General features: G+C 50.3%; 2 protein-coding genes across 3 annotated transcripts; both read right to left on the reverse strand.

Annotated features, from left to right (window-relative positions):
- Positions 1-5050: 5050 nt before the first annotated feature.
- On the reverse strand, positions 5051-19493 carry LOC142249567 (uncharacterized). The gene is made up of 3 exons (XM_075321253.1): positions 15300-19493; positions 12694-13431; positions 5051-5365 (listed from the first exon to the last, which is right to left on the reverse strand). Exons 2-3 carry the CDS (start codon positions 13411-13413, stop codon positions 5069-5071), a joined length of 1017 nt encoding a protein of 338 aa, XP_075177368.1. The 5' UTR covers positions 13414-13431; positions 15300-19493; the 3' UTR covers positions 5051-5068.
- Positions 19494-19593: 100 nt separating this feature from the next.
- CNBP (CCHC-type zinc finger nucleic acid binding protein) lies at positions 19594-25002 on the reverse strand. Of its 2 annotated transcripts, none has more exons than XM_075321255.1 (5): positions 24893-25002; positions 22034-22174; positions 21818-21880; positions 20756-20954; positions 19594-20547 (listed from the first exon to the last, which is right to left on the reverse strand). In XM_075321255.1, the coding sequence occupies exons 2-5, from the start codon at positions 22155-22157 to the stop codon at positions 20430-20432; spliced, it is 504 nt and encodes a 167-aa protein (XP_075177370.1). In that variant the 5' UTR covers positions 22158-22174; positions 24893-25002; the 3' UTR covers positions 19594-20429. The 2 variants fall into 2 exon arrangements, with proteins under 2 accessions (XP_075177370.1, XP_075177369.1); XM_075321254.1 differs by having other exon boundaries at positions 21818-21910.
- Between the last annotated feature and the right edge of the window lie 299 nt (positions 25003-25301).

Genomic DNA, 25301 nt, shown 5'->3' on the forward strand with positions numbered 1-25301 from the left:
GACGAGAAGCCACGCCTGTGTTCCGTGGAAGTGGATGGGGAATCTGTAACAGGGGTCGTAGACTCAAGGAGCTTGGTGACCCTGGTGAGGGCCACCTCTGATGTCCACTTGATTCCTGGAAGGAAGATCCACGTCGGCTGCACCCACAGTAATGAGACAGAATACCCGGTCTCCAGAGTGGTCATTAAGACAGCCTGGGACAGTGGTTCTCATGATGTTGGAGTAGTCTCAGATTTACTGCACCCAATTATTATAGGTTGGGACTCTAAATTATTTGTGCACTTGTGGAAGCAGGGGGACGTATACGGTTGCTTGTGTAAGAGCCGGAACAGCCCAAAGGAAACCCCACCACATTGGGAGGTGAAAAGGGGTCCTTGTTGTGCAGTTATGTGTGGTAAGGAGGAGATAGCACCTCCTAAAATTGACTGTCCTAAGTTAGGGGTGACCAAAGAAAATGATGGACGGACCCAACTTAGTGACATAAGGACTAAGGGAATAACCGATAGTGTGACCGTTAAAAACGGGGTAGCTCCAGAAAGGGAGGCAGATATCTGGTTAAGTGGGGACATGATAGTCCAGGATGCCAGGGGAAGTGATGATGACTCCAGTAAAGACACTGACTCTAGTAAGGTGACAAACGAGTACAGTGTGGTACAGATGGGCGAGAAGGGCAAAACTTCCTCCCGACGCCGAAGACGTAATAAGCGCCGAGAGGGGGCACAGTGTAGGCCGTCTGAGGGTGCAGAGAAAGTGACATGCCTGGTTAATGAAGACATGGTGCTAATAACACCTGCTACGGTGGAGTCAGACGGTGATATCCTACAAAAGACTGAGGAATCAGAGATTGAACTGACACATTGTGACGACAGAAATCAGCGGGCTGCAAGTGCAGAGAAGGAGCCAACCAAGGACGTAATGGTGGTGGTCCCTATGATTTCAAAGTGTGAAGTTGATAGTCTGTCAGGCGAGAGTGGTATAGGAAATGGAATCCTAGAGAGTGTGGGGGAAGGAATAATCCCCAACAGTCGTGGTGAGCAGACTGGTGAACTACCTGGTGCTGGGGTGGATGACAGCGAATTCAGCCCCAAATCTCTAAAAGGAACAGAGTGCCATGTTGAAGGGTGTGACACCCAGGCTGAGGGTGGCACTGCAGAGACCCCAGAGGAAGTGGAAGATAATGCAGTGAAGACCCAAGAAACAGCTGGCGCTGAAGTGAAGAGAGCCTCTGAGGAGGTGAAGTCTGGACCAGAGGTCTCATCCAGGACTGGGAGCCTGCCTGACCTGCTTGGTAAAACTACGATGGAGGATATAGAGAAGGTCGTGGGTAAGGAGTGTAAGAAACCCAAACGTTCTGAAGCTGAGATGGAAGAAGCCTCAGAAATAGTGTGTCGTAGACCAGAGAGGTCCGCAAGTGAAGACTCATTCAAGAGGATGAGCAAAGACCATCTGCAACAAGAGATACTTCTTAGGCAGGCTACTGAGAGTCGAGTAAGGGAGCTGGAGAAAAAAGTGGCTGAGCTCCGAAGTCGCTTGGCAGAGTACCAGTCCAAGTCCCAGGGAGCCTTGGAGCAGATGGAGCAGCGAGTGTCAATCCTGACCAAACTTGTTGAAGCTGGGGAGGCCCAAAGAGAGCTGACTCTGGAAGCTAAACTTGACAAGCATGTGGCAGGGATGAATGAGACTTCTGTAGTCAAGTGCATGGTGGATATACCTGAGGACTTAAGAGAAGCGTGTGCCACCGGGTACATGCATGACGAATTTAAGAGAGCTGTGGAAGCGTGTGAGGTCTACTGTACCCCAGGGGCTGAACAGTTAGTGATATTGTCTACCAGTAAAATTACTGGGCAGCGGGTGGCTATTCTAAAGGACATGCACTTCAGATGTGTTCGTATGAAGTGGCAGGTCCAACTGCAAAAGGAAGAAGCCACTAGACAGCTAGAGTATAAAAGGAAAGCGCAGAGTCTGGCGAAAGATATTGTCCAAGTACCCCGGGCTCTGGTGGGGAGAGTCATTGGAAAAACCGGACGAGTCATGCAAGACATGGTGAATAAATCAGGATTGGTGAGATTAAGAATCCCTGCTGCTAATGAGAGCAAGATACCCAGGGAAGCTGGTATGGTTCCGTTCGTCTGTGTCGGGACTGTAGAGAGTCTTGGAAACATTCGAAGCCTTATTGAATATCGGGTACACCATGTACGTGACATGGAGCGGTTGTGGCAAGACAACCTGAAAATTAAGGAGCAGCTTCGCCAACTGTGTGGGGGACAGCAGCCGTCTTCCACCCGTTGTTCAGTGGAAAGAAGTGGAAGATGGCGTGTCGGTCCAGTAGTTCAGACGCGCGATAAAAGGAATCGCCGACAGAGAGGCAACCTACAATGTACTGTAGATAGTGGCCGCTATGAGCTTAGAGTTCCCGACAGTAGCCTTGGGGGTACTCGAGAAAGCCTAGGTTCGGACAAGACTGTAGGTTTGACTGGGGACGTGTCTCTCTACTGCGGTGACCCTGGGAGGGGGTCAGGGAGAGAACGGTCTGGAAATGGGACGTCCTTTAACCCTAGGTTGACAAGACAGAGTTTGGTGACAGTGTTGGGTGATGTCTCAGGGACTACTGCTCTTGGACGGCCCTCTCAACTGGTGGGGCATGGCAGCGGGAATGCCCTGTCTCGCGGCCCCAGGTCATTGGCAAGTGTTCTCCCCTACGGGTTTGAACAGAGGGGGAGGGTATGTGAGGTATCAACCGGCTGTATTACAAAGGGCCGGTATGTTTTGCAGAAGCGTGGGTGCTCTGCAATGTGAAGCTGGCTGGGACCTGTGGTTCCACAGGATTGCATTACATGCAGAGCCATGGAAGGGTGTGTGATGCTGATTACACACTCCTTACCACCTGTGGGTGTGGCTCCAGGGGTTAAAGCAATCCTGTCTCTGAACCTGGAAGAAGTGTGTCTAGGGCAGTCTAGAGAGAGGCTGGCTCTAGATGTCCAGTGTGTGGACTGGAAACAAGTGAGAGCAGAGCCGGGAGCTCTGGGTGTATCAGCCTGTGTGGAGGCTGATCACAAGGCTCTGATATTGAGTCTGAGGTGAGTGCAGCCAGGTCAGGGCTGTAGGGCCGAATCTCTCCTGGAGGAGAGACAGACAGGGGTCTGCAGAGGGCCCTGGGTGCTGGAAGGAACCTTGGCTAGAGTTGTACGCTGGCAGGAGCCAGAGAGTGGGGAAGTTGCTAAACTTCCATTATGGACTTATTGTTTATGTTTGAGGGCAGTTTATGCTGAGTGTTTTTAATAAACTGCCAGAATTTCTATGAAGAGACTGTGTACGTGTGTTGCTGAAGCTACCTCACACCGCTGCAAGCGAGTGAAACCCCCACGTTGCAGGGCGCAACGTTACAGATAAAAGTGATGACAGTTTTTTTCTTTAGGTTGATATGATTACAGCGATAACACGTCTATAGTTTTTTATGTTTTGCCACTTTTACACCATAAAAACATTTTTATACAAAACAAAACCCACAAGAAAAAAAAACGGTTTTTGCATTGCTGTATTCTAAGAGCTATAACTGTGTTATTTGTCCACTGACGGAGCTGTATGGCGGTTGTTTTTTGCGGGACAAAATGACATTTCCAGCGATACCATTTTTATTTCTATATGACTTTTTGATTGCGTTTTATTCCACTTTTTTGTCAGCTGTATGAGGAAAAAACATAGTTTTTGCTACAGTTTTTCTTTATTTATTTTACGGTCCCTCCTGATTACTTCGTGGGGGTCCTGATCGATAGGGAGAGTAATGCACTCCATCTCACAGCCCCTAAATTTAGGCAGCATTTAGGGAGTTGAGCAGCCAGGAGCGGCGCGGGGACCGTCCCTGGCTATGACAGCCGGAGCTCGGCTATAAATTTTGCAGAGATCCAGGCTGCGATTGTGCGAGCACAGCTCCTGGGCCCACGCTATCGCCAATATGAAAAATGTACTTCATAGGTCGTCAACCCCTATCCGATCATGACATAAACTTACGTCAAAAGTCGTGAAGGGGATAAAGGACATTGTGAAAGCTGCAAGATTCCTGATATTTGGTTATATAGATCAGCGGTCCCCAATCTATAGTTCAGGAGCCACATGTGGTTCTCGGGATTGTGATTTGTGGCTCACTAACTGTTCAGCGTTACATTGATTTGGTTGGGGAACCAGAAGTGCGGCCATTTCTCCAACGTGTCTCGTGAGCTATTTTTCAGCAAAACAACTCCAAGCCACTTGTTGCTAATGCTGCTCCGAAGTCTGTGTTGCTGAAACACGATAGCAGGTCTTGCAGCACTTCTGGATTCGTCTCCCATGGCTGCAGTGTCTCCTGACATGAATCCCATGGCTGCAGTGTCTTCACACTTGTCCCCTAGGGCTGCAGCGCCTCTGGACTTGCCTCGTGTGTGTGCAGCGTCTCCGGATTTGTCTCCTGTGGCTGCAACATGTCTGGACTTGTCTCCCATAGCTGCAGCCTCTCCAGACTTGTCTCCTGTGTCTGCAGCATCTCTAGATTTGTCTCCAAGGGCTGCAGCATGTCTGGACTTGTCTCCTGTGGCTGCAGCATCTTTAGAATTGTCTCCTGGGGCTGCAGCATCTCCAAATGCGTCTCTCACGGCTGCCGCGTCTCTAGACTTGTCTCCATCGATCAGATCGGGGAAGTCATTAGTCGGTGATTACACAGGAGCTGCCAACAGCGGATTTTGATGATTTGTGCATTCAGCAGCAGAACCTTCCTCACACAAGCATTAATAACCTCAGTGATAGCAGCCGAGGCTGGAAGTGCCGGGATTTCTGAGTGTGGCGCTCATACTCAGTACTGAATAATCCAGATGTTTACACTGTTTACATCATTTACATTTTATGAACTTTTCTATCCATCGTGTGATTTCCATCATTCCAGGACTTTCCCTTTTTTTGCTGTAACCATTTCAGTATTGAGTGTAGTAATGAGAATCTGACGGGTTTTCTGGAGCTAAATTGTAAAAATAAAATTATAAACATAGATTTTACACTTGAACATATTTTATTTCTACAGAGAAAAAAATCTTAATAAAACTCATAAAATCAGGCAGATGTTGGAATTGTTTTTTTCTACGGGTGGAGAATGTTCTGCTAATCGGTCGTTTATCTTGTAGATAGAGGCAAACTCGTGCCGGGACGGTCGTGGCTCTCCGTGGTCTCCGATCTGTGGGGTCACTTCTGTGGTTTTCTCCCATTTCTGGTGTAATAGGCTCCGGTACTTTATAACCTCTTCTGTCAGCAGGAAGATGTCTTCTTCTTTTCTTACATTTTCTCTGTGAAGTTCGGCTATTTTTTCTTTGAAATACTCGATGGTTTCCTGAGCTTCCCATAACTGCAACAAAAACAGAGGATTACACTGTATCCGATGATTAATCCGATGATTAGAAGCGACTAAGACACAAGGATAAGTGCAGGAAATATCGGCCCTTCTGCAGAAACCAGACTGCCAGTCACTACAGTCTGTATTCTGTCTATGGAGAACGCGTCTCATGGTAATCCCTGATTAATATCCTGAATCTGGCTGCTTTAGGCTACGTGCGCACTAGAGCTTTTTACCTGCGGATTTACCCGCGGATTTGCCCGGAAATTTCTTGAGAAATGTCTGCAATCTTTGTGCAGACATTTCCCATGAAATTCAATGAGAAAAAAAAATAGCTGTGCGCACTGTGCGGATTTTTCTCAAGAAAATTTCTTGAGAAAATTTTCTCGAGAAACTTTCTTGAGAAAATGTGCATGTCCATTAATTTCCGCAGGTACCTGCGGTATTCCGGGGGTATTCCGCAGGTAGCAATGATGTGCGGTATACCACCGGAATAGCCGCGAATTACCTGCGGGAATGCTCATCGCTGCCTGCGGTTTTGCAGGAAGCGATGTCATTATGCCAGGAAGAGGAGGCGGAGCAGAGTAAACACACGTCACACTCCCTGGACGCCGCACAGAAGCACTTCCGTGCGACCTCCAGGTGCCCGTGCAGTCTGTGTCCTGCTCCGGCCTCGCGGCTGCCTGCCCTGCTGTGTGTCAGTGTCTGCCCGCAGTGTCAGCAGCCTGTCACGCGGCAGCGCAGGCAGACACTGACATCCTGCAGTGCTGGGAGCCGCGGGGATGACGATCGCTGCTGTCAGGAGGTGAGATCATTACCTGCTGTGACGATCTCCTGCCTCCTGACGTCAGCGCTGTCACTGCTGTCTATGCCCGTCTCGCGAGCGGCCCGAGACTGTCACTAGCGGTGACGTCACGGGCTCTCGCGATACTTCTGACAACGCGGCGGGCATAGAAGTCAGTGACAGCGCTGACGTCAGCAGTACAGGAGATGATCACAGAAGGTAATGATCTCATCTATGCTCCTGATGGCAGCGCTCGTCATCCCCTGCAGTGACCTGAGCTGACCTATTGATGTTAGCTCAGGTCACTGCATTGCTCTCCCAGCCAATGGGGAACATTCTGTTCTTCATTGACTGGGACAGCGACTATGGTATGGATCGCCGTGCCCCCCCCCCCTCCCCTTATTGGATTACGCCGGACGTGGAATTGATTGTGCTCTTTTCAATAAATTGGTTAAAGAGGGAATGTTTTGAGGAGTGTTTTTTCAAATAAAACTTTTTTTGTTGTCTATTTTTTAATTATTACTGACTGGGTTGGTGATGTCGGGTATCTGATAGACGCCTGACCTCACCAACCCCAGGGCTTGATGCCAGGTGACATTACACATCTGGCATCAACCCCATATATTACCCCGTTTGCCAACGCACCAGGGCGCGGGATGAGCTGGGGCAAAGCGCCAGGATTGGCACGTCTAATGGATGCGCCACTTCTGGGGCGGCTGCGGCCTGCTATTTTTAGGCTGGGGAGTGTCCAATAACAGTGGACCTCCCTAGTCTGAGAATATCAGACCCCAGCTGTCCGCTTTACCTTGGCTGGTGATCCAATATGGGGGGGACCGCACGTTTTTTGTTTTAAATTATTTATATAATTTAAAATAACAGCGTGGGGTGCCCACTGTTTTGGATTATCAGCCAAGGTGAAGCTGCCAGCGGTGGTCTGCAGGCTGCAGCCGTCTGCTTTACCCTAGCTGGCTACAAAAAATGGGGGGACCTCACGTCGTTTTTTTTTTTTAATTATTTATTTATTTTATGGCTAAATACAAGGCTAAGCACCCTTTAGTGCCACATGAAAGTCACTAAGGGGTGCCAGCTTAGAAAATGCAGGGAGGTGGAACATTATATAGGTTTTTCTCATCTATCTATCTATCTATCTATCTATCCCTCTATCTATCTATCCATCTATCCCTCTATCTATCTATCCATCTATCTATCTATCCCTCTATCTATCTATTCATCTATCTATCTATCCCTCTATCTATCTATCCATCTATCTATCTATCTATCTATCCCTCTATCTATCTATCCATCTATCCCTCTATCTATCTATCCATCTATCTATCTATCCCTCTATCTATCTATCTATTCATCTCTCTAACTATCCCTCTATCTATCTATCTATTCATCTATCTATCCCTCTATCTATCTATCTATCTATCTATTCATCTATCCATCTTTCCCTCTATCCATTATCTGTCTATCGATTATCTTTATTATTTATTGCAGGGATAAACCTGCGGTAAATCCGCGGTAAATCCGCGGCAAATCCGCGGCAAAACCGCATGCGGATTTGGTGCGGATTTTTTCCGCAGGTCCGGAAATCTTTCACTGGCAGAAGTTTCTCAAGAAATTTTCTTGAGAAACTTCACATTTCTAGTGCGCACATAGCCTTAAGCAGAATTGACCCTTTTCGTCCATTGTTCTATGTTTGTCAGCAGGTTTTATGTTGATTTGGTGCATCTGGAAAGTTTTTGATACTTTTGGGAAATCTCTACTGAAATATTATTGTGGCTTATAATGTGCTGCTCTTTGGCTTTTAAGTTTTAGTAAGTATAGTCCAGAAAGGTGGAGCGTTCAACTGCCCATGATTGTCACGCAGTACGGTCCGGAGCAGCAGCACAGCCCGCTAGGTGAAGGAGTTATATACATTTTACAGCAAACCTTTGTCTGCACACAAGTCCTGCTGGTCCAACGGTAAGGCTGAATTCACACCATTGAATTTTCCCAATCCAAGAAAAACGGTCAATTCTGCTAATCAGACTCTGATCAGGGTGGGGTCAAGTGGAGAATAATTGTAGAAGGTGGTCCGCTTATCCCCACTAATACACTGCTTACATGATATCTGATGTGTCTTGTACCAAATGTCCTCTATATATGGTTGTGGTTTATAAAGAGATATATAGACTAGGACGTGCTGCTGCTAGAGAATGCGGACTGGCGATGTAGCAGAGCCGAAGCAGTATAGCGGCCGGCGCCACATAGCGGCCGAGAGTGTAACGTGTTTTACTGCATAATGTGTATTTTATAGTAATTGTGTAATGCATATTAACTAAGTCTAGGAATGTCATGTAGACTCTGTTGGTAATAGATATAGCAGCATCAGTCGCTTCCCGGTTATAGGAGCACCTGGGAGCAAAAGTGGGAGCAGTGACCGATGGCCAGGGGGTTTGGCAGTAGAGACAGCAGTTCTGCATTGGGGTTCCTGGAGTGAGAACGTGACCTTGTAATTTGGGTTTGTCAGGGAACTCAGAGGTATCTTCCAAGGGTCCGGAGCCTACAGCTCACCTTGGGACAGGCTGCAAAGAGTCCAGGGACTAGACAGACGTGCCTGAGAGAGTTCCTCAGAACGGGCCTAAGGAAGTTGAGGGGCTAGAAGCATCAGAGGCAGTCAGTGGACCACGGGTAGCCGTGGAGAGAAGAACTAGGGGGAAGCGGAGACATAGGCACAGGAGCTGGAGGACTAGGTCCCAGGCAGCGGGATAGACCAAGCCGGAGTACTTGAGGAAACAGTGGCAGCAGAACTGGATAAGTGTGGCCATGTCTGTCGTGAAGGTGCGGTCTACAAGCACTGGGTCTCTCTGATGAAGGAGTACGGAGCCTTCACGGCCCGGCGTCTACATCTTTTTTTATAATAATAATAATAAAAATAGTTTTTCCATCTTCTCCATTCTGTCAGTCTGTGAAATCGAGGGTCATCCGAGTGCCATCTCATTTTTTTCATGGACCCTTAGGGGTACTTTGCACACTGCGATGTCGGTGGGGTTAAATCGAAAGTGACGCACATCCGGCGTCGTTGTCGACATCGGAGTATGTGAATTGTTTTTAATACGATTAACGAGCGCAAAAGTGTCGAAATTGTATGATCGGTGTAGTGTTGGGCATTTCCATAATGTCGCTGCAGTGACAGGTACGATGTTGTTCCTCGTTCCTGCGGCAGCACACATCGCTGTGTATGAAGCCGCAGGAGCGAGGAACATCACCTTACCTGTGTCCCGCCTGCAATGAGGAAGGAAGGAGGTGGGCGGGATGTGACGTCCCGCTCATCTCTGCCCCTCTGCTTCTATTGGCCGCCTGCCGTGTGACATCGCTGTGACGCCGCACGATCCGCCCTCTTAGGAAGGAGGCGGGTCGCCGGCCAGAGCGACGTCGCAGGGCCGGTGAGTGCGTGTGAAGCTGCCGCAGCGATAATGTTCGCTACGGCAGCTATCACAAGAGATCGGGTGCGATGGGGGCGGGGACTATCGCGCTCGGCATCGCTACCATCGGCTTGCGATGTCGTACTGTGCAAAGTTTCCCTTAGACTTGAATGGCTGAGTGCCATCTGATCCCCAGAGGTAAATCGTACATGTTGTGATATTTTTATTCCTACCACTCAGTCTACGGAAAAAAATCAGAATTGTGCACGGCCTCATTGAATAACATTGATCCGATTTTTGATAGATAGCACTAAAACCGAAAATATGATGGTCGTCTGCACGAGCCCTAACATGGATGAATGCAGGCTGTCACTCACCACCGGGTGACAGAGGACTAGTCCGGCCGGACATCTCCTCCTGCTTCATTACCATATGCATGCAAAGAACTAGAATAAAAGTTCACTTTAGAGACAGGAATGTTACTGTGCGTTAATATCCTAGAATACGCCCCCCCAAAGCACTGTTGTGTGGGGTAATTATGGTCAGGGGTCGGCACCGGCTCCCTATAACTACAGAGGATATAAATCTAAAGTCAGTCATAGGCCCCCTTCACACGTCCGTGAAACACGTGTGTGATTTTCACGGACGTGTCAAAGGTGCGTTTTCCCCTCGGTGTGCCGTGTTTATGGTACTACGTGTGTTCTCCGTGTGTTATCAGTGATAACACACGGAGAACGGGAACTTTCAACTCACCTGTCCCTGGCGTCGCTGTCCGTGGTGCTGTTCTTCGGTCTCCGGTCCTGCCGACTCCTCGCTGCTGCCGCTTCCGCCGCAGTGAAGTGATTATTAACTGAGCATAATGAGCAGCAGAGACAGGAGGGCAGGAGAAGGTGAGTAAAGATTTGGGTTTTTTTTCTCTGACACGTGTGTTTCTCCGGCGCATGTCACACGGGACCGCATCCACACTACATCCGTGTGGTACATGTGGGGGCCGTGTGACACCCGTGCTGCCGGAAAAAAACGGACATGCATCATGTGGAGCACACGGACACGTATGCTCCACACGGAGGCATGGGCCAATGGCTACACACGTGCGTGCACATAAACCCATTGATTTTAATGGGTTTATGTGAGCCCGTGTCTCCGGTACATGCGGGCACGGACCTAGCACGTACCGGAGACACGTGCGTGTGAAGGGGGCCAGAGGCTGATTGTACAAATAGGATTGAGCAATGATGTGACGCGTATACAGTCATATGAAAAAGTTTGGGCACCCCTATTAATGATAACCTTTTTTCTTTATAACAATTTGGGTTTTTGCTATTTCAGTGTCATATCTAATAACTGATGGACTGAGTAATATTTCTGGATTGGAATGAGGTTTATTGTACTATCAGAAAATGTGCAATCCGCATTTAAACAAAATTTGACCGGTGCATAAGTATGGGCACTTCAACATAAAAGTGACATTAATATTTTGTAGATCCTCCTTTTGCAGAAATCACAGCCTCTAGTCGCTTCCTGTAGCTTTTAATGAGTTCCTGGATCCTGGATGAAGGTAGATTTGACCATTCCTGTTTACAAAACAATTCCAGTTCAGTTAAGTGTGATGTCGCCGAGCATGGACAGCCGCTTCACATCATCCCACAGATGTTCAATGATATTCAGGTCTGGGGACTGGGATGGCCATTCCAGAACACTGTAATTGTTCCTCTGCATGAATGCCTGAGTAGATTTGGAGCGGTGTTTTGGAGCATTGTCTTGCTGAAATATCCATCCCCTGCGCAACTTCAACTTCGTCACTGATTCTTTCACATTATTGTCAAGAATCTGCTGATACTGAGTTGAATCCATGCAACCCTCAACTTTAACAAGATTCCCGGTGCCGGCATTGACCACACAGCCCCAAAGCATGATGGAACCTCCACCAAATTTTACTGTGGGTAGCAAGTGCTTTTCTTAGAATGCCGTGTTTTTTTGCCTCCATGCATAACGCCTTTTTGTATGACCAAACAACTCAATCTTTGTTTCATCAGTCCACAGGACCTTCTTCCAAAATGTAGCTGGCGTGTCCAAATGTGCTTTTGCATACCTCAGGCGACTCTGTTTGTGGCGTGCTTGCAGAAACGGCTTCTTTCGCATCACTCTCCCATACAGCTTCTCCTTGTGCAAAGTGCGCTGTATTGGTGACCGATGCACATTGACACCATCTGCAGCAAGATGATGCTGCAGGTCTTTGGAGGTGGTCTGTGGATTGTCCTTGACTGTTCTCACCATTCTTCTTCTCTGCCTTTCTGATATTTTTCTTGGCCTGCCACTTCTGGGCTTAACAAGAACTGTACCTGTGTTCTTCCATTTCCTTACTATGTTCCTCACAGTGGAAACTGACAGTTTAAATCTCTGAGACAACTTTTTGTACCTTCCCCTGAACAACTATGCTGAATAATCTTTGTTTTCAGATCATTTGAGAGTTGTTTTGAGGAGCCCATGATGCCACTCTTCATAGGAGATTCAAATAGGAGAACAACTTGCAAGTGGCCACCTTAAATACCTTTTCTCATGATTGGATACACCTGCCTATGAAGTGCAAAGCTCAATGAGGTTACAAAACCAATTTAGTGCTTTAGTAAGTCAGTAAAAAGTAGTTAGGAGTGTTCAAATCAAGACATTGATAAGGGTGCCCATACTTTTGCACTGGTCAAATTTAGTTTAAATGCGGATTGCACATTTTCTGTTAGTACAATAAACCTCATATCAATCCAGAAATATTACTCAGTCCATCAGTTATTAGATATATGACACTGAAAAAGCAAAAACCCAAATTGTTATAAAGAAAAAAGGTTAACATTAATAGGGGTGCACAAACTTTTTCATATGACTGTAACAGCCACTAATCTGGATGTCGGGGGAATTGCTGCCACAGTGAAAAAAGCTGCTGCCACGGGGCTCTGGCAGCGGCTCAGTCCTTTCTCCACATTGAGGACACCGGGCTAAGAAGGTAGGAGGTGACGTGTCTCTGACCCTTATACATCTGTGTAGAGTAAATGGCAGCGTCGCGCTTCTGACCAATAATCTGCACAAACCTCATTGACTCGTGAACATGGCATATTTGTGTGTAGTTTCGAGAACATGGAGACCAGACTTACATGGTTGGAGACGTTCCTGCAGTAATGTCTCAGCTCCTCCATCTCTTCCAGCTTGTACTGACACTGGGACAAAAGATGGATCAGGTAGGAGTTTTCTGCCTCTTTTCCCTCTGGATTTTCCTCCCGCTTTCTTGGCTCTGGAAACTTTGAGTCACTTTCGTCTGAGCTTGAGTCATTATTACAATGTGACGCTGAGCGCTCGGGATGTGATAGCTGTTCATTATTGTATCTCAGCTTCAAGTCAAGGAGTCTGAGGTTTCTGAGAGTTTTCTTCAGTGGAAGGTAGATTCGAGCGTTGTTCTGCACTGGTTCCATTTGTTCTGTTAGTCGGGGATCTGTCTCCTCAACGTCCAACTTTGTGTCATCTAGGAATGTTGGAAACTCCTCGTTGAGGTTCTCGGCTCCTCCACCCGTCCAGTACGTGGCCGTCCTTTCATTGCACATTTTGGGTTCTTCCTCCAATGTAAACTCTTCGTCTCTCCCACATGTTCCTACTTGAGAAGGTTGAAGAATCACAAAATCTTGGCCAGTAGTGTCCAGATTCATCATGTCCCTCATTTTTATTTCCAGTGAATTTTCAAAAAGTTGTGTTGTGTCCTCAATTAGGGATATTGGACGTTCTTGGTCCATGATTATCTCATCTTCTATCGGTAGAGTAACAGGCTCAGATCCAGTATCGGAGGGGACATCCGTTTCCCACAAAGCAAAGGAGCTTTCCATGTCTTGTCACTTTACTGCCTGAAAACATACGGACAAAAAAACATGAAAAACGTATTATAAAGTAAGGAAAAGGTCACATGAGCTGTTGGGAGGAAAGGGGTGGTGGGTGGTGGGGGCACATGAGCTTTTAGTGTCGGGAGGAGAGGGGTGGTGGGTGTCGGGGGCACATGAGCTGCTGGTGTCGGGGGGCACATGAGCCGCTGGTATCAAGGAGCACATGAGCTGCTGGTGTCGGGGGGCACATGAGCTGCCGGTGTCGGGGGGCACATGAGCTGCCGGTGTCGGGGGGCACATGAGCCGCTGGTGTCGGGAGCACATGAGCCGCTGGTGTCGGGAGCACATGAGCTGCTGGTGTCAGGGGCACATGAGCTGCTGGTGTCGGGAGCACATGAGCTGCTGGTGTTGGGGGCACATGAGCTGCTGGTGTTGGGGGCACATGAGCTGCTGGTGTCGGGGGGCACATGAGCTGCCGGTGTCGGGGGGCACATGAGCTGCTGGTGTCGGGAGCACATGAGCTGCTGGTGTCGGGAGCACATGAGCCGCTGGTGTCGGGAGCACATGAGCTGCTGGTGTCGGGAGCACATGAGCCGCTGGTGTCGGGAGCACATGAGCTGCTGGTGTCAGGGGCACATGAGCTGCTGGTGTCGGGAGCACCTGAGCTGCTGGTGTTGGGGGCACATGAGCTGCTGGTGTTGGGGGGCACATGAGCTGCTGGTGTTGGGGGGCACATGAGCCTCTGGTGTCAGGGGCAAATGAGCCGCTGGTGTCGGGGGGCACATAAGCCGCTGGTGTCAGGGAGCACATAAGCCGCTGGTGTCAGGGAGCACATGAGCCGCTGGTGTTGGGGGCACATGAGCCGCTGGTGTCGGGGGACACATGAGCCACTGGTGTCGGGGGACACATGAGCCACTGGTGTCGGGGGCACATGAGCCGCTGGTGTCGGGGGGCACATAAGCCGCTGGTGTCCGGGAGCACATGAGCTGCTGGGTTCAGGGGCACATGAGCTGCTGGTGTCCGGGGCACGTGAGCTGCTGGTGTCGGGGGGCACATGAGCCGCTGGTGTTGGGGGACACATGAGCTGCTGGTGTCGGGGGCACATGACCTGCTGGTGTCGGGGGGCACATGAGCCGCTGGTGTCAGGAGCACATGAGCTGCTGGTGTCAGGGGACACATAAGCTGCTTGTGTTGGGGGCACATAAGCCGCTGGTGTCCGGGAGCACATGAGCTGCTGGGTTCAGGGGCACATGAGCTGCTGGTGTCGGGGGCACGTCAGCTGCTGGTGTCGGGGGGCACATGAGCCGCTGGTGTTGGGGGACACATGAGCTGCTGGTGTTGGGGGGCACATGAGCCGCTGGTGTCAGGAGCACATGAGCTGCTGGTGTCAGGGGACACATAAGCTGCTGGTGTTGGGGGCACATGAGCCGCTGGTGTCGGGAGCACATAAGCTGCTGGTGTTGGGGGACACATGAGATGCCGGTGTTGGGGGACACATGAGCCGCTGGTGTCGGGGGGCACATGAGATGCCGGTGTTGGGGGACATATGAGCTGCTGGTGTTGGGGGACACATGAGATGCCGGTGTTGGGGGACACATGAGCCGCTGGTGTCGGGGGGCACATAAGCTGCTGGTGTTGGGGGACACATGAGATGCCGGTGTTGGGGGACACATGAGCCGCTGGTGTCGGGGACACATGAGCCGCTGGTGTCGGGGGGCACATGAGATGCCGGTGTTGGGGGACATATGAGCTGCTGGTGTTGGGGGGCACATGAGCTGCTGGTGTCAGGGACACATGAGCCGCTGGTGTCGGGGGCACATGAGCCGTTGGTGTTGGGGGGCACATGAGATGCCGGTGTTGGGGGAACGTTATTGATCAGATCATGTAGTTACATGTGTGCTGTTCTACAGTGACAGAGAAGATGCCGCCATCACTCGGCTCTCCGTAGACGAGGTCTTCTTCCACATGACAATGTTGTTCCATTTCTGGAGGAGAAATGGAACCTGATGTTATTAGGGGTTTTTCTAATAATTTTTAGCTGTTATTAATGTCCTGAGTATTTCTTTACAGTAGTTTTTGGGAAATTATTAACAAATTTGTTATTTTTCTGCAAAGTGTCATTTGATCTTTCTTTTCTTTCTGATCATTGTGAACACTCGCACCCTCTGTTATTAGACCATTTCTAGACCATGTTTCAAATTATTATGCAAATTGGATTTAAGTGTCATAGCAATAACCCCTAACCAGTGCTCACAAGTAGAAACGGTTGCAGTGGGCCCAGACATACATGAAGACTAATTTTCAAACAGTCTTGTTTATTGAGGAGTGTGGAGCAACCCTGGATGGTCCAGATGGAAGGAGTAGTGGATGGTTGGTGGATGGCCACCATGTCCCAACAAGGCTGCTAGGTCAGCAAGGAGGTGGAGGAGTCATGTTTTGGGCCAGAAACATGGGGAGACATCTGGTAGGCCCCTTTAGTGTTCCTGAAGGTGTGAAAATGACCTCTGCAACGTATATAGCGTTTATAACTGATAACTTTCTTCCATGGTACAAAAAGCAGAACCGTGCCTTCAGGAGAAAAATCATCTTCATGCATGACAATGCACCATCTCATGCTGCAAATAATACCTGTGTCAATGGCTGCTATAGGCATAAAAGGAGATAAACTCATGGTGTGGCCATCTTCCCCTGACCTCAACCCTATAGATAACCTTTGGAGTATCATCAAGCAAAAGATCTATGAGGGTGGGAGGCAGTTCACATCAAAACAGCAGCTCTGGGAGCCTATTCTGCCATCATGCAAAGAAATCCAGCATTGATTTTGTCATTCTGGAACTAAGTTCCTGAGCTGCATTTTTGTTGATAAAATTGCGGTTAAAACATATGCAAAACACAATTTGTAACCATGCGTTTTGCATCCAGTCATTGATTTCAATAGGTGACAAATGTTGACAAAAACACAAGAAAGAATGAACAATTGCTGACGAATAAACTGCAGCGTGTGCACAGCAAATCCGACGTCTCATAGACTTTGCTGGGAAGTCAGAAAGTTCTGAAAACCAAACTGCACCAAAAACACAACAAAAAACGCAGCGTGCGCATGTAGCCTCAGAGCCGGATTCATTGTTAATGTTTTGTCTTTATTTTTGTCCTGGAGGATTTTGAGCCAAATTCATCAAAAAGATGTCACAATGATGGATTGGCACAAATTCATACACGCAGTTTATTTTTGGCTTTTTTTTTACCTTTTCATAATATAGAATTTTATCAATAAACTTAAAAAAAGTTCAGTATGAACAATGAAAAAGGTTATTACCGATGACAATAGTGTTTGTGAATCGGCCTCTGAGTTCAGGTCAATTCTAAAAAATGGTTATTATTGTTTGTAAATGAAGGACGGTTACAGCGGAAGAGGATCTGAGGGTGATTTACAGCAGATATATTATATTGTGAGGAGAGGACGGAGCCTCAGGTTATACCGATGGCTCCACTGGACGGAGGGGAGCTGCGGCAATCACTAAGGATGGTCACCGGATGAAGTCCCACCACAACTATTCCTAAAAAGTACCAGCACTCACCTGCGTTACCTTCTTCTCGAGGAGCCGGCCCTAGCTTCCTTGGCTTCGGCTGCAGACGCTCCACAATGGTGGGGCTGCCACTCTCATATATCGGAGATTGGGTTACACTTTCTAAGCCTGAAACTGAGACATGCTCGGTGTAATCTAACAGCCGTTAACTGCTTCCTTTCTGGACGGATTGTATTGATCCCACCATTGTAGAATAGACTGTAAACCGTTCTTCTTTGCAGAATTCAGAGTTTACAGCAGAAGCATGGTGAAGCCATATCTGATAGATTTGAGGGTTTATCCAGATAAGCTGCGGCTGCTTTCAGCTTTAAAGGGGTTTTACCAGGAAGATAGATCATTTTACTCAATAGATCCTGGAATAATAATAATTTCCACAATTGGTTGTTATAAAAAATGTTCCTGTGCCAAGATAATGTTACATGTGGGCGCCCCCCTGCCCCTATTTTGTAAGATTACAGAGTCTCCACTTTGTGGCTGCGTTTCCTTCCACCCCTCTATAATGATCACCCACAGGTGATGGGAGATTCAGGAGGGGAAATGTCAGGAACGGACCTGTTACCCCGAGGAATCCTATTACAGGACGCACTGGTATCAGTGAGCTATGCACCACTGGCCGCTGTGTCACATGGAAAGGCAGACAGCATGGGGACTGGAGGTTATACACTAGGGACACCGGGGTATGGAGGTTATACACTTGGGAAAACAGGGGCTGGAGGTTATACACTGGGGGCTGACGGGCCAGACGTTATACACCATGGGGTGATGGGTGCAGGAGGTTATACACCTTGGTTATGAGGAGGTTTTGCACATTGGGGCAAGGGGCTGGATGTTATACACCGAGGGCGAGAGGCTGAAGGTTATACACGGGGGGTGAGGGGCCGGACGTTATACACCAATGTCGAAGGTTATACATCAGAGGTGAGGGGCCGGAGGTTATAGACCTAGTGGGTGGGGGCTGGAGGTTATACACCAATGTCGAAGGTTATACATTGGAGACGAGGAGCCGGAGGTTATACACAGGGGTGATAGTGGCCAGGTTATACACTGAGGGATGAGGAGCCAGGTTATACACATGGGGGGGGTAATGGGGCCAGAGCTTATACACAGGGGTGATAGTGGCCAGGTTATACACTAGGGTTATGAGGAGCCAGGTTATACACTAGGGTTATGAGGAGCCAGGTTATACACTAGGGTTATGAGGAGCCAGGTTATACACTAGGGTTATGAGGAGCCAGGTTATACACTAGGGTTATGAGGAGCCAGGTTATGCTTATGGGGGTGAGGGGCCAGATGTTATACACTGAGGGCGAGAGGCTATACACCAGAGGTTATGGTACTGAATAAAAAAACAAAATTAAAACAATTCAGTGGTGTGTACTAATACTTTTGTCCAATTATTGTATTTGTAGTGCCAACATCCTTACACAATCCTGCCTCTCCCCTTCAGCAGGGACGCCGACATACAGCCACAAGCGGACTGCGGCCTCCCTCACCTCTCCAGTCTCCCACATGCCCCCCTACTGCCTTCTACTCCCGAGGTCTGCGCACGCCACACAGATCCCCCAGATGCGTGCTTAGGGTGCTCATGCCCCTTCTCTCTTAAAAAAGGGCCAGCGCACTATTACGCAGAAGCGCCTCTTAGCTGATGGCTGAAACGCACTAGGTACTCAAGGCATCTTCCCCTTAGGAGAGGGGCTTGAGCAATGAGTTTAGCTATTTCTCTGTCTGCTTGCTAGCTATTTGTCAGGTCCTGTGTCTCCTGTGCCCTATACCTGTGCTCGCATTCCCATACCTATCGATATCTGCTGTGCACTCCGTACATGCCTGCACCAGCTGTCCCGGCTGCATCAGAGACTGTACCTGTCCGTACCTGAGCCAGTCCCTGCCCCAGGGGTCAGCTGCCACAGACCCGGACACTGCCCTGGGAGTAGCACCTGTAATTTACTGCCAGCCAAGCCCCTCCTCACCATCTGAGGGTCTGTCGAATACACTGAGCGCTTAGTTAAGCCTTCCCACGTTTGGGTAAGCCCGGGTCCCCCCAGTGGTCCATTTGCACCACTCCTGTTTGTCGCCTCCTCAGAGTTTTACAATACTTTTTACAGTCTCCAATATGTGGAATGGTGTTAAATGATCTTGTGTTACTGCCCTTTTATATAGACAACAGTCTTCGTAATTAAGATTCAGAGCTAAGGAGTGGCGAGATAGTTAATTGTACAGTAGCAGAACTAACTATAGGTAACTCATACAAGCCTAGATATTTACCATTAATAGCAGGTTTGGAAATGTATCAGTAAGGCCTTTTGAGCTTGGTCACCGCTCCCTCTCACTAATTGCCAACGGGTAAATTCACATATTCTAAAAAAACAAGGTAACGTACAGCTACAATCCAGACATGCACCACCTCGTGGTGTCTGCTCTCAATTCATTGCGCTGCATATGAAGTCACCTCACCACTAACTGCTCGAATGTCCCCCCTGTGAAGACAGATGCAGGCCCCACCTCTAGCACCCCAGGCATTGATGGCATACCCCATGGATAGGATACAGGTCACCAGAATGCTCAGCATTAGGTTAGGGTAAAAAAGTGAATGGAAACAGACTTTAGGCAAACTCCCCTTCCTCCTCCAGCTTTATTGATAGTTTAAAATTACATTTCTATGTTCCAGGACTTCAGTTTCTTTTACCATCTGACTTTAAAAACTGATTACAAGCAAATGAAACTCAAAACAGTTGTCTAAAGTGATATAGTATACAAAAATAACATCTTGATTTCTGTGAAAACGTTTCTCTGCAGCTCCTGAACAGCGAACTTTTGCTCTATTCATTGATGCATGTTCTGGGTTTTACTCATTACTTCCATGAAAAGTTAAACCAAAAAAAAAAAATTATATAATAAATCCGGATCTTTCTTTCACCTGTATCTCCGATTGTAGCTGGTGGCCGCTTTCACCAGGTTTGTACAGAGGGCCACTCGCTGACATTGACGTGTTGACTCTGCCTTAGCCCGCCAATACAGATGCAATTGATGTCAAGAACAGCTGAGGTCAGACAATGAGACCATCAAAGTAAAATTGCAGAAGTTTTCACGCTCTTCCAGTAGCAGTTCTCCCTTTTGCACAGGTGCTACAATAAACCTGAGAGGGGTCTACTGGTCTGACTCAACTCTTCCCATTCATTTCATCCCAACTTACCAGTGGCACGGAAAGGGGGTTCTTTAACAAAGCATTATACATAACACCTCTACCAAACTAAACATAAACATTTTTTTTGTAGTTAAATGCAGGAAGTCGTTTTTTCCACCCTTTCCTCCTTTTGCACGTCAAGTAAAGCTCACTGGCCTGGGACTAGCTCTATCTGCCAACCTTTGGCCAGTGAAGAGGATTCAGAGAAAATAATACAACCATCAATCAGAAAAAGGAGGGGCGACAAAGGAAATTTAAGCTGTAGCTTCGATCGTGCATTCCCGTGCAAGGTGCCCCGACTCCCCGCAGCGATAACAGTTGACTTCGCTGGTCTTGCTGCAGTTGATGGCTACGTGGCCGGTCTCACCGCACCTGGAATAGCCGAGAACAGTGGTTAGGTTCACGCCGAGCACAAGGTAACCTACAGCAGGCTCACGCCGAGCACAAGGCAACTTACAGCAGGTTCACGCAGAGCACAAGGCAACTTACAGCAGGCTCACGCTGAGCACAAGGCAACTTACAGCAGGCTCACGCTGAGCACAAGGCAACTTACAGCAGGCTCACGCTGAGCACTTCTCACCTGTAGCATTTCACTTTGGTGCAGTCTTTCTGGATGTGACCAAACTCTCCACAAGAATAACACTTCTGCTCATCAGCATGGTCGCAGTCTCGGGCAAGGTGACCGGGTTTGCCGCAGTTATAGCAGCACTGCTCTCGCTCTTTCCTTGGCTCCTTGCAATCCTTTGCAATATGTCCACCTCTGCCACAGTTATAGCAAGCTATACATTCACGAGAGAAAAATGACAAGACGTTCATGAGTTTGTGGTTTTACATACATAACGTTTAAGGGATTTTCATATTCTGGATTTATTATAAGAATCGGTGGGGTCCAGTAGCAAGACCACGACTGATTGCACACAACACTCCCAGTTTTTTATGGAATCCGTACTCTTCTGTGCGCTCCCGTCTGCACGCCTCTGGGTGAGGTTCCCCCTACTCCTCTGATGGTAATTATAAAGACTGAAATTTGAAAACACCTTAAGGCGGCTTAGTTATTCTTTATAATACTAGCAGTCCTGTGGATCTACCCGGTACCACTCCTATATCACATCCGGTGATACTCCAGAGCTACATGAACATTTCTACACCTTCTGGGCAGACTCCGTGCCCTGCCGGCTCAGTGCCATTATTAGCATTGTAGGTCCATACCATGAATCAGGCACTGGAAAATGAATGCGCAGTTAGCCGGATCCCATTGTATAGCCTGCTAGTCACAGCTGCCTTTACATTAATGCATCATTATAGTAGGTAAAATATACAGGAACACTGCAAGATGTGGTCCCAGAGGGACACCAGCCGGAAGGTTGTGAAGCGTCTGGGCGCTCGACTGAACTTTACAGCCATTAAACTAAGTGTAAGCAAAGTGCTCAGGATGGGCGAGCGGACGCGCCCGTCACCCACCAAGTGCACAATAATATAGAATGAAAATTTCCTACATTATCAGTGAACAGGAGGCAACGTGAGAATAAAGTCAGATACGCAGAGGGAAGGCAGCGCAAGGGCTTCAGTTCTCTGCCAGGGGCTTGTGTGGCCCCCACTATGTAATGAGCGCCTCAGGTCACACTACCCCGCCTGCACTCACCATCTTCCTGTAAGTCACAATCCTTAGCAAGGTGGCCAGACTCTCCACAACGATAACAAATGTCTGGAAGAGATGAAGAAATGAATTGGAACCCTATATTGGAGAAGAAAAAAAAAAAGGATATTAATAAAACACGCAAAGCGATAAAAGGTTAAAAAACAAATTTGGCCAAAGGGGGCAGGCAGCAGCCAAAAGCAAGGAGAAACTGAACATCACCTCTTGAGGAGTTAAATCCACCACGTCCACGTCCTCTTCCACCTCGGCCACGGCCACCGCCAGTAGGGCACTCCCGAGCCCAGTGACCGGAGCGGCCACACTTGAAGCACTCGTTGCTGCTCATGTTTTCAGAGTAACTTTCTAAAAAGAGAAATAGGAAGTAAGTAACAGTGCAGACAAGGGAAAGAATAAACCCACGTACAAAGCAAGCAACACCACCTTAACGGATGCCGGAGCCATGTCACTGCATGTGTCGGGCCACCAGTTACAGGGGGCTGGTTTATGGGCATCACAAGAACGTCTCCAGCTCACATGTGTGCCCAAGGGATGAGGGACAAAGCACAGGAAACCTATTTTTGGTGGAATGAAGCTTCCAGGGAGGAGCTCAGCGCCGTCGCACAGGGTACGCTCAGCGCCGTCGCACAGGGTACGCTCAGCCCTGTTCACTACAATGAGCCGCACTCCACAACACCAGACAGAATGAATTTTAACCTGGATTTACAGAGCAAGTACACCAGCCACATCAGGTTGTTTGTATTGTGAAATCTGGTGACAGATCCACCTATAAGATCTTGGATCAAGGCACCATACACCGTATAAAATGCATCGAATCACGGGGAGAGGACAGAGGGGCGATCACCATCCTCTCTGGGGCTGCACTGATCTCGGGGGAGAGGACAGAGGGGCGATCACCACCCTCTCTGGGGCTGCCCTGATGTCGGGGGAGAGGACAGAGGGGCGATCACCATCCTCTCTGGGGCTGCACTGATCTCGGGGGAGAGGACAGAGGGGCGATCACCACCCTCTCTGGGGCTGCACTGATCTCGGGGGAGAGGACAGAGGGGCGATCACCACCCTCTCGGGGGCTGCCCTGATCTCGGGGGAGAGGACAGAGGGGCGATCACCACCCTCTCGGGGGCTGCCCTGATCTCGGGGGAGAGGACAGAGGGGCGATCACCACCCTCTCGGGGGCTGCCCTGATCTCGGGGGAGAGGACAGAGGGGCGATCACCACCCTCTCGGGGGCTGCCCTGATCTCGGGGGAGAGGACAGAGGGGCGATCACCACCCTCTCGGGGGCTGCCCTGATCTCGGGGGAGAGGACAGAGGGGCGATCACCACCCTCTCGGGGGCTGCCCTGATCTCGGGGGAGAGGACAGAGGGGCGATCACCACCCTCTCGGGGGCTGCCCTGATCTCGGGGGAGAGGACAGAGGGGCGATCACCACCCTCTCTGGGGCTGCACTGATCTCGGGGGAGAGGACAGAGGGGCGATCACCACCCTCTCTGGGGCTGCCCTGATGTCGGGGGAGAGGACAGAGGGGCGATCACCACCCTCTCTGGGGCTGCCCTGATGTCGGGGGAGAGGACAGAGGGGCGATCACCATCCTCTCTGGGGCTGCACTGATGTCGGGGGAGAGGACGGAGGGGCGATCACCACCCTCTCTGGAGCTGCACTGATCTCGGGGGAGAGGACGGAGGGGCGATCACCACCCTCTCTGGGGCTGCCCTGATGTCGGGGGAGAGGACAGAGGGGCGATCACCACCCTCTCTGGGGCTGCACTGATCTCGGGGGAGAGGACGGAGGGGCGATCACCACCCTCTCGGGGGCTGCCCTGATCTCGGGGGAGAGGACAGAGGGGCGATCACCACCCTCTCTGGGGCTGCCCTGATGTCGGGGGGAGAGGACAGAGGGGCGATCACCACCCTCTCTGGGGCTGCCCTGATGTCGGGGGAGAGGACAGAGGGGCGATCACCATCCTCTCTGGGGCTGCACTGATGTCGGGGGAGAGGACGGAGGGGCGATCACCACCCTCTCTGGAGCTGCACTGATCTCGGGGGAGAGGACGGAGGGGCGATCACCACCCTCTCTGGGGCTGCCCTGATGTCGGGGGAGAGGACAGAGGGGCGATCACCACCCTCTCTGGGGCTGCACTGATCTCGGGGGAGAGGACGGAGGGGCGATCACCACCCTCTCGGGGGCTGCCCTGATCTCGGGGGAGAGGACAGAGGGGCGATCACCACCCTCTCTGGGGCTGCCCTGATGTCGGGGGGAGAGGACAGAGGGGCGATCACCACCCTCTCTGGGGCTGCACTGATCTCGGGGGAGAGGACAGAGGGGCGATCACCATCCTCTCTGGAGACACGGCACTGCAGCATCCCGCACACAGGGGAGGCCGCCGCCCGCCCGGAGCCCCCTCACCATATATGGAGCAGGCGGCCGAGCACGTGGTGCAGCAGCTCGCGCCGGAGTTATAATTAGTCGCCCGCGCAGCCCGGAGCTCCAGACACGTGCGGAGGAGGAGGGCGGCGCGGACCGGGAGCGCTCACAGCCGCGGGGCCTCAGCGACCCCGTCCCAGCACCGCGCCTCCTCCTCAGCGCACACGGTTCCCCGCGCCGCCCGCGGCCACAGCACTCTCAGGCCCAACACCGCGCCCCCTCCTCAGCGCACACGGTTCCCCGCGCCGCCTCCTCAGCAGCAGCCCCGGGCCCAGCACCGCGCCCCCTCCTCAGCAGCAGCCCCGGGCCCAGCACCGCGCCCCCTCCTCAGCAGCAGCCCCGGGCCCAGCACCTCCTCCTTCTCCTCCACGCACACGGTTCCCCCGCCGCCTCAGCAATCAGCAGTACCGGGCCCAGCGCCCCCTCCTCCTCAGGACTCCCGGGCCTAGCACCGCGCCTCCCAGCCATGGACCCAGCGCCGCGCCCCCTCCTCAGCAGAAGGCCCGGGCCCAGCACCTCCTCCTCAGCGCGCACGGGTCCCCACCGCCTCAGCAGCCCAGCGCCGCGCCCCCTGCTCCTCCGCGCACACGCTTTCCCGCGCCTCCGCCGTGTCCCCGCTCCCGCCATGTTTCCTCACTCACCGTTCAGCCGCTGTTTATCTCTAGTTCCTCTTCGCTGCGCCACACGCGGTTTGCGCACGACCCCAAAATGTCCGTCGAGCTGCGCACGGCGCCTCTGGCGAATCCACCAATTAGCTTTCACAACGCACAGCCACTGCCTCACCACCAACCAATCACGAGCGGCGAAAGGACTCCAAGAACACGCCCTCCGATAGTTAAGCTAGGCTGCTCCTTGTCAATTAGAATGAACCATTCCTCTGTACACTACGGGGGTGGCCTATTTAGTGTAGCTAGGAAAAAAATACACTTACATTTTAAACGTCAGCGCTGAGTAAAAAGTGAATATTTATGAGTCCGATTAAACATTTTATTTACATTCATGGAGTACACTTAGAGAAAGCAGGAGTCGTGCGACTTCGCCCGCAGCTTC

The sequence above is a fragment of the Anomaloglossus baeobatrachus genome, chromosome 8 (assembly GCF_048569485.1).
Source record: "Anomaloglossus baeobatrachus isolate aAnoBae1 chromosome 8, aAnoBae1.hap1, whole genome shotgun sequence".
Classification (NCBI taxonomy): domain Eukaryota; kingdom Metazoa; phylum Chordata; class Amphibia; order Anura; family Aromobatidae; genus Anomaloglossus; species Anomaloglossus baeobatrachus.

What these genes read in the sequence shown, in the direction of transcription:
- LOC142249567 (XM_075321253.1), bottom strand. Translation starts at nt 13,413, where the DNA reads ATGGAAAGCTCCTTTGCTTTGTGGGAAACGGATGTCCCCTCCGATACT. An exon ending in GCAGGAACGTCTCCAACCAT is followed by an intron (nt 5,366 to 12,693) that starts GTAAGTCTGGTC and finishes TTTTTGTTGCAG; the next exon opens with TTATGGGAAGCTCAGGAAAC.
- CNBP (XM_075321254.1), bottom strand. Translation starts at nt 22,157, where the DNA reads ATGAGCAGCAACGAGTGCTTCAAGTGTGGCCGCTCCGGTCACTGGGCT. An exon ending in TTGTGACTTACAGGAAGATG is followed by an intron (nt 20,955 to 21,817) that starts GTGAGTGCAGGC and finishes GTGAATGTATAG; the next exon opens with CTTGCTATAACTGTGGCAGA. An exon ending in ACCAAAGTGAAATGCTACAG is followed by an intron (nt 20,548 to 20,755) that starts GTGAGAAGTGCT and finishes CGGCTATTCCAG; the next exon opens with GTGCGGTGAGACCGGCCACG.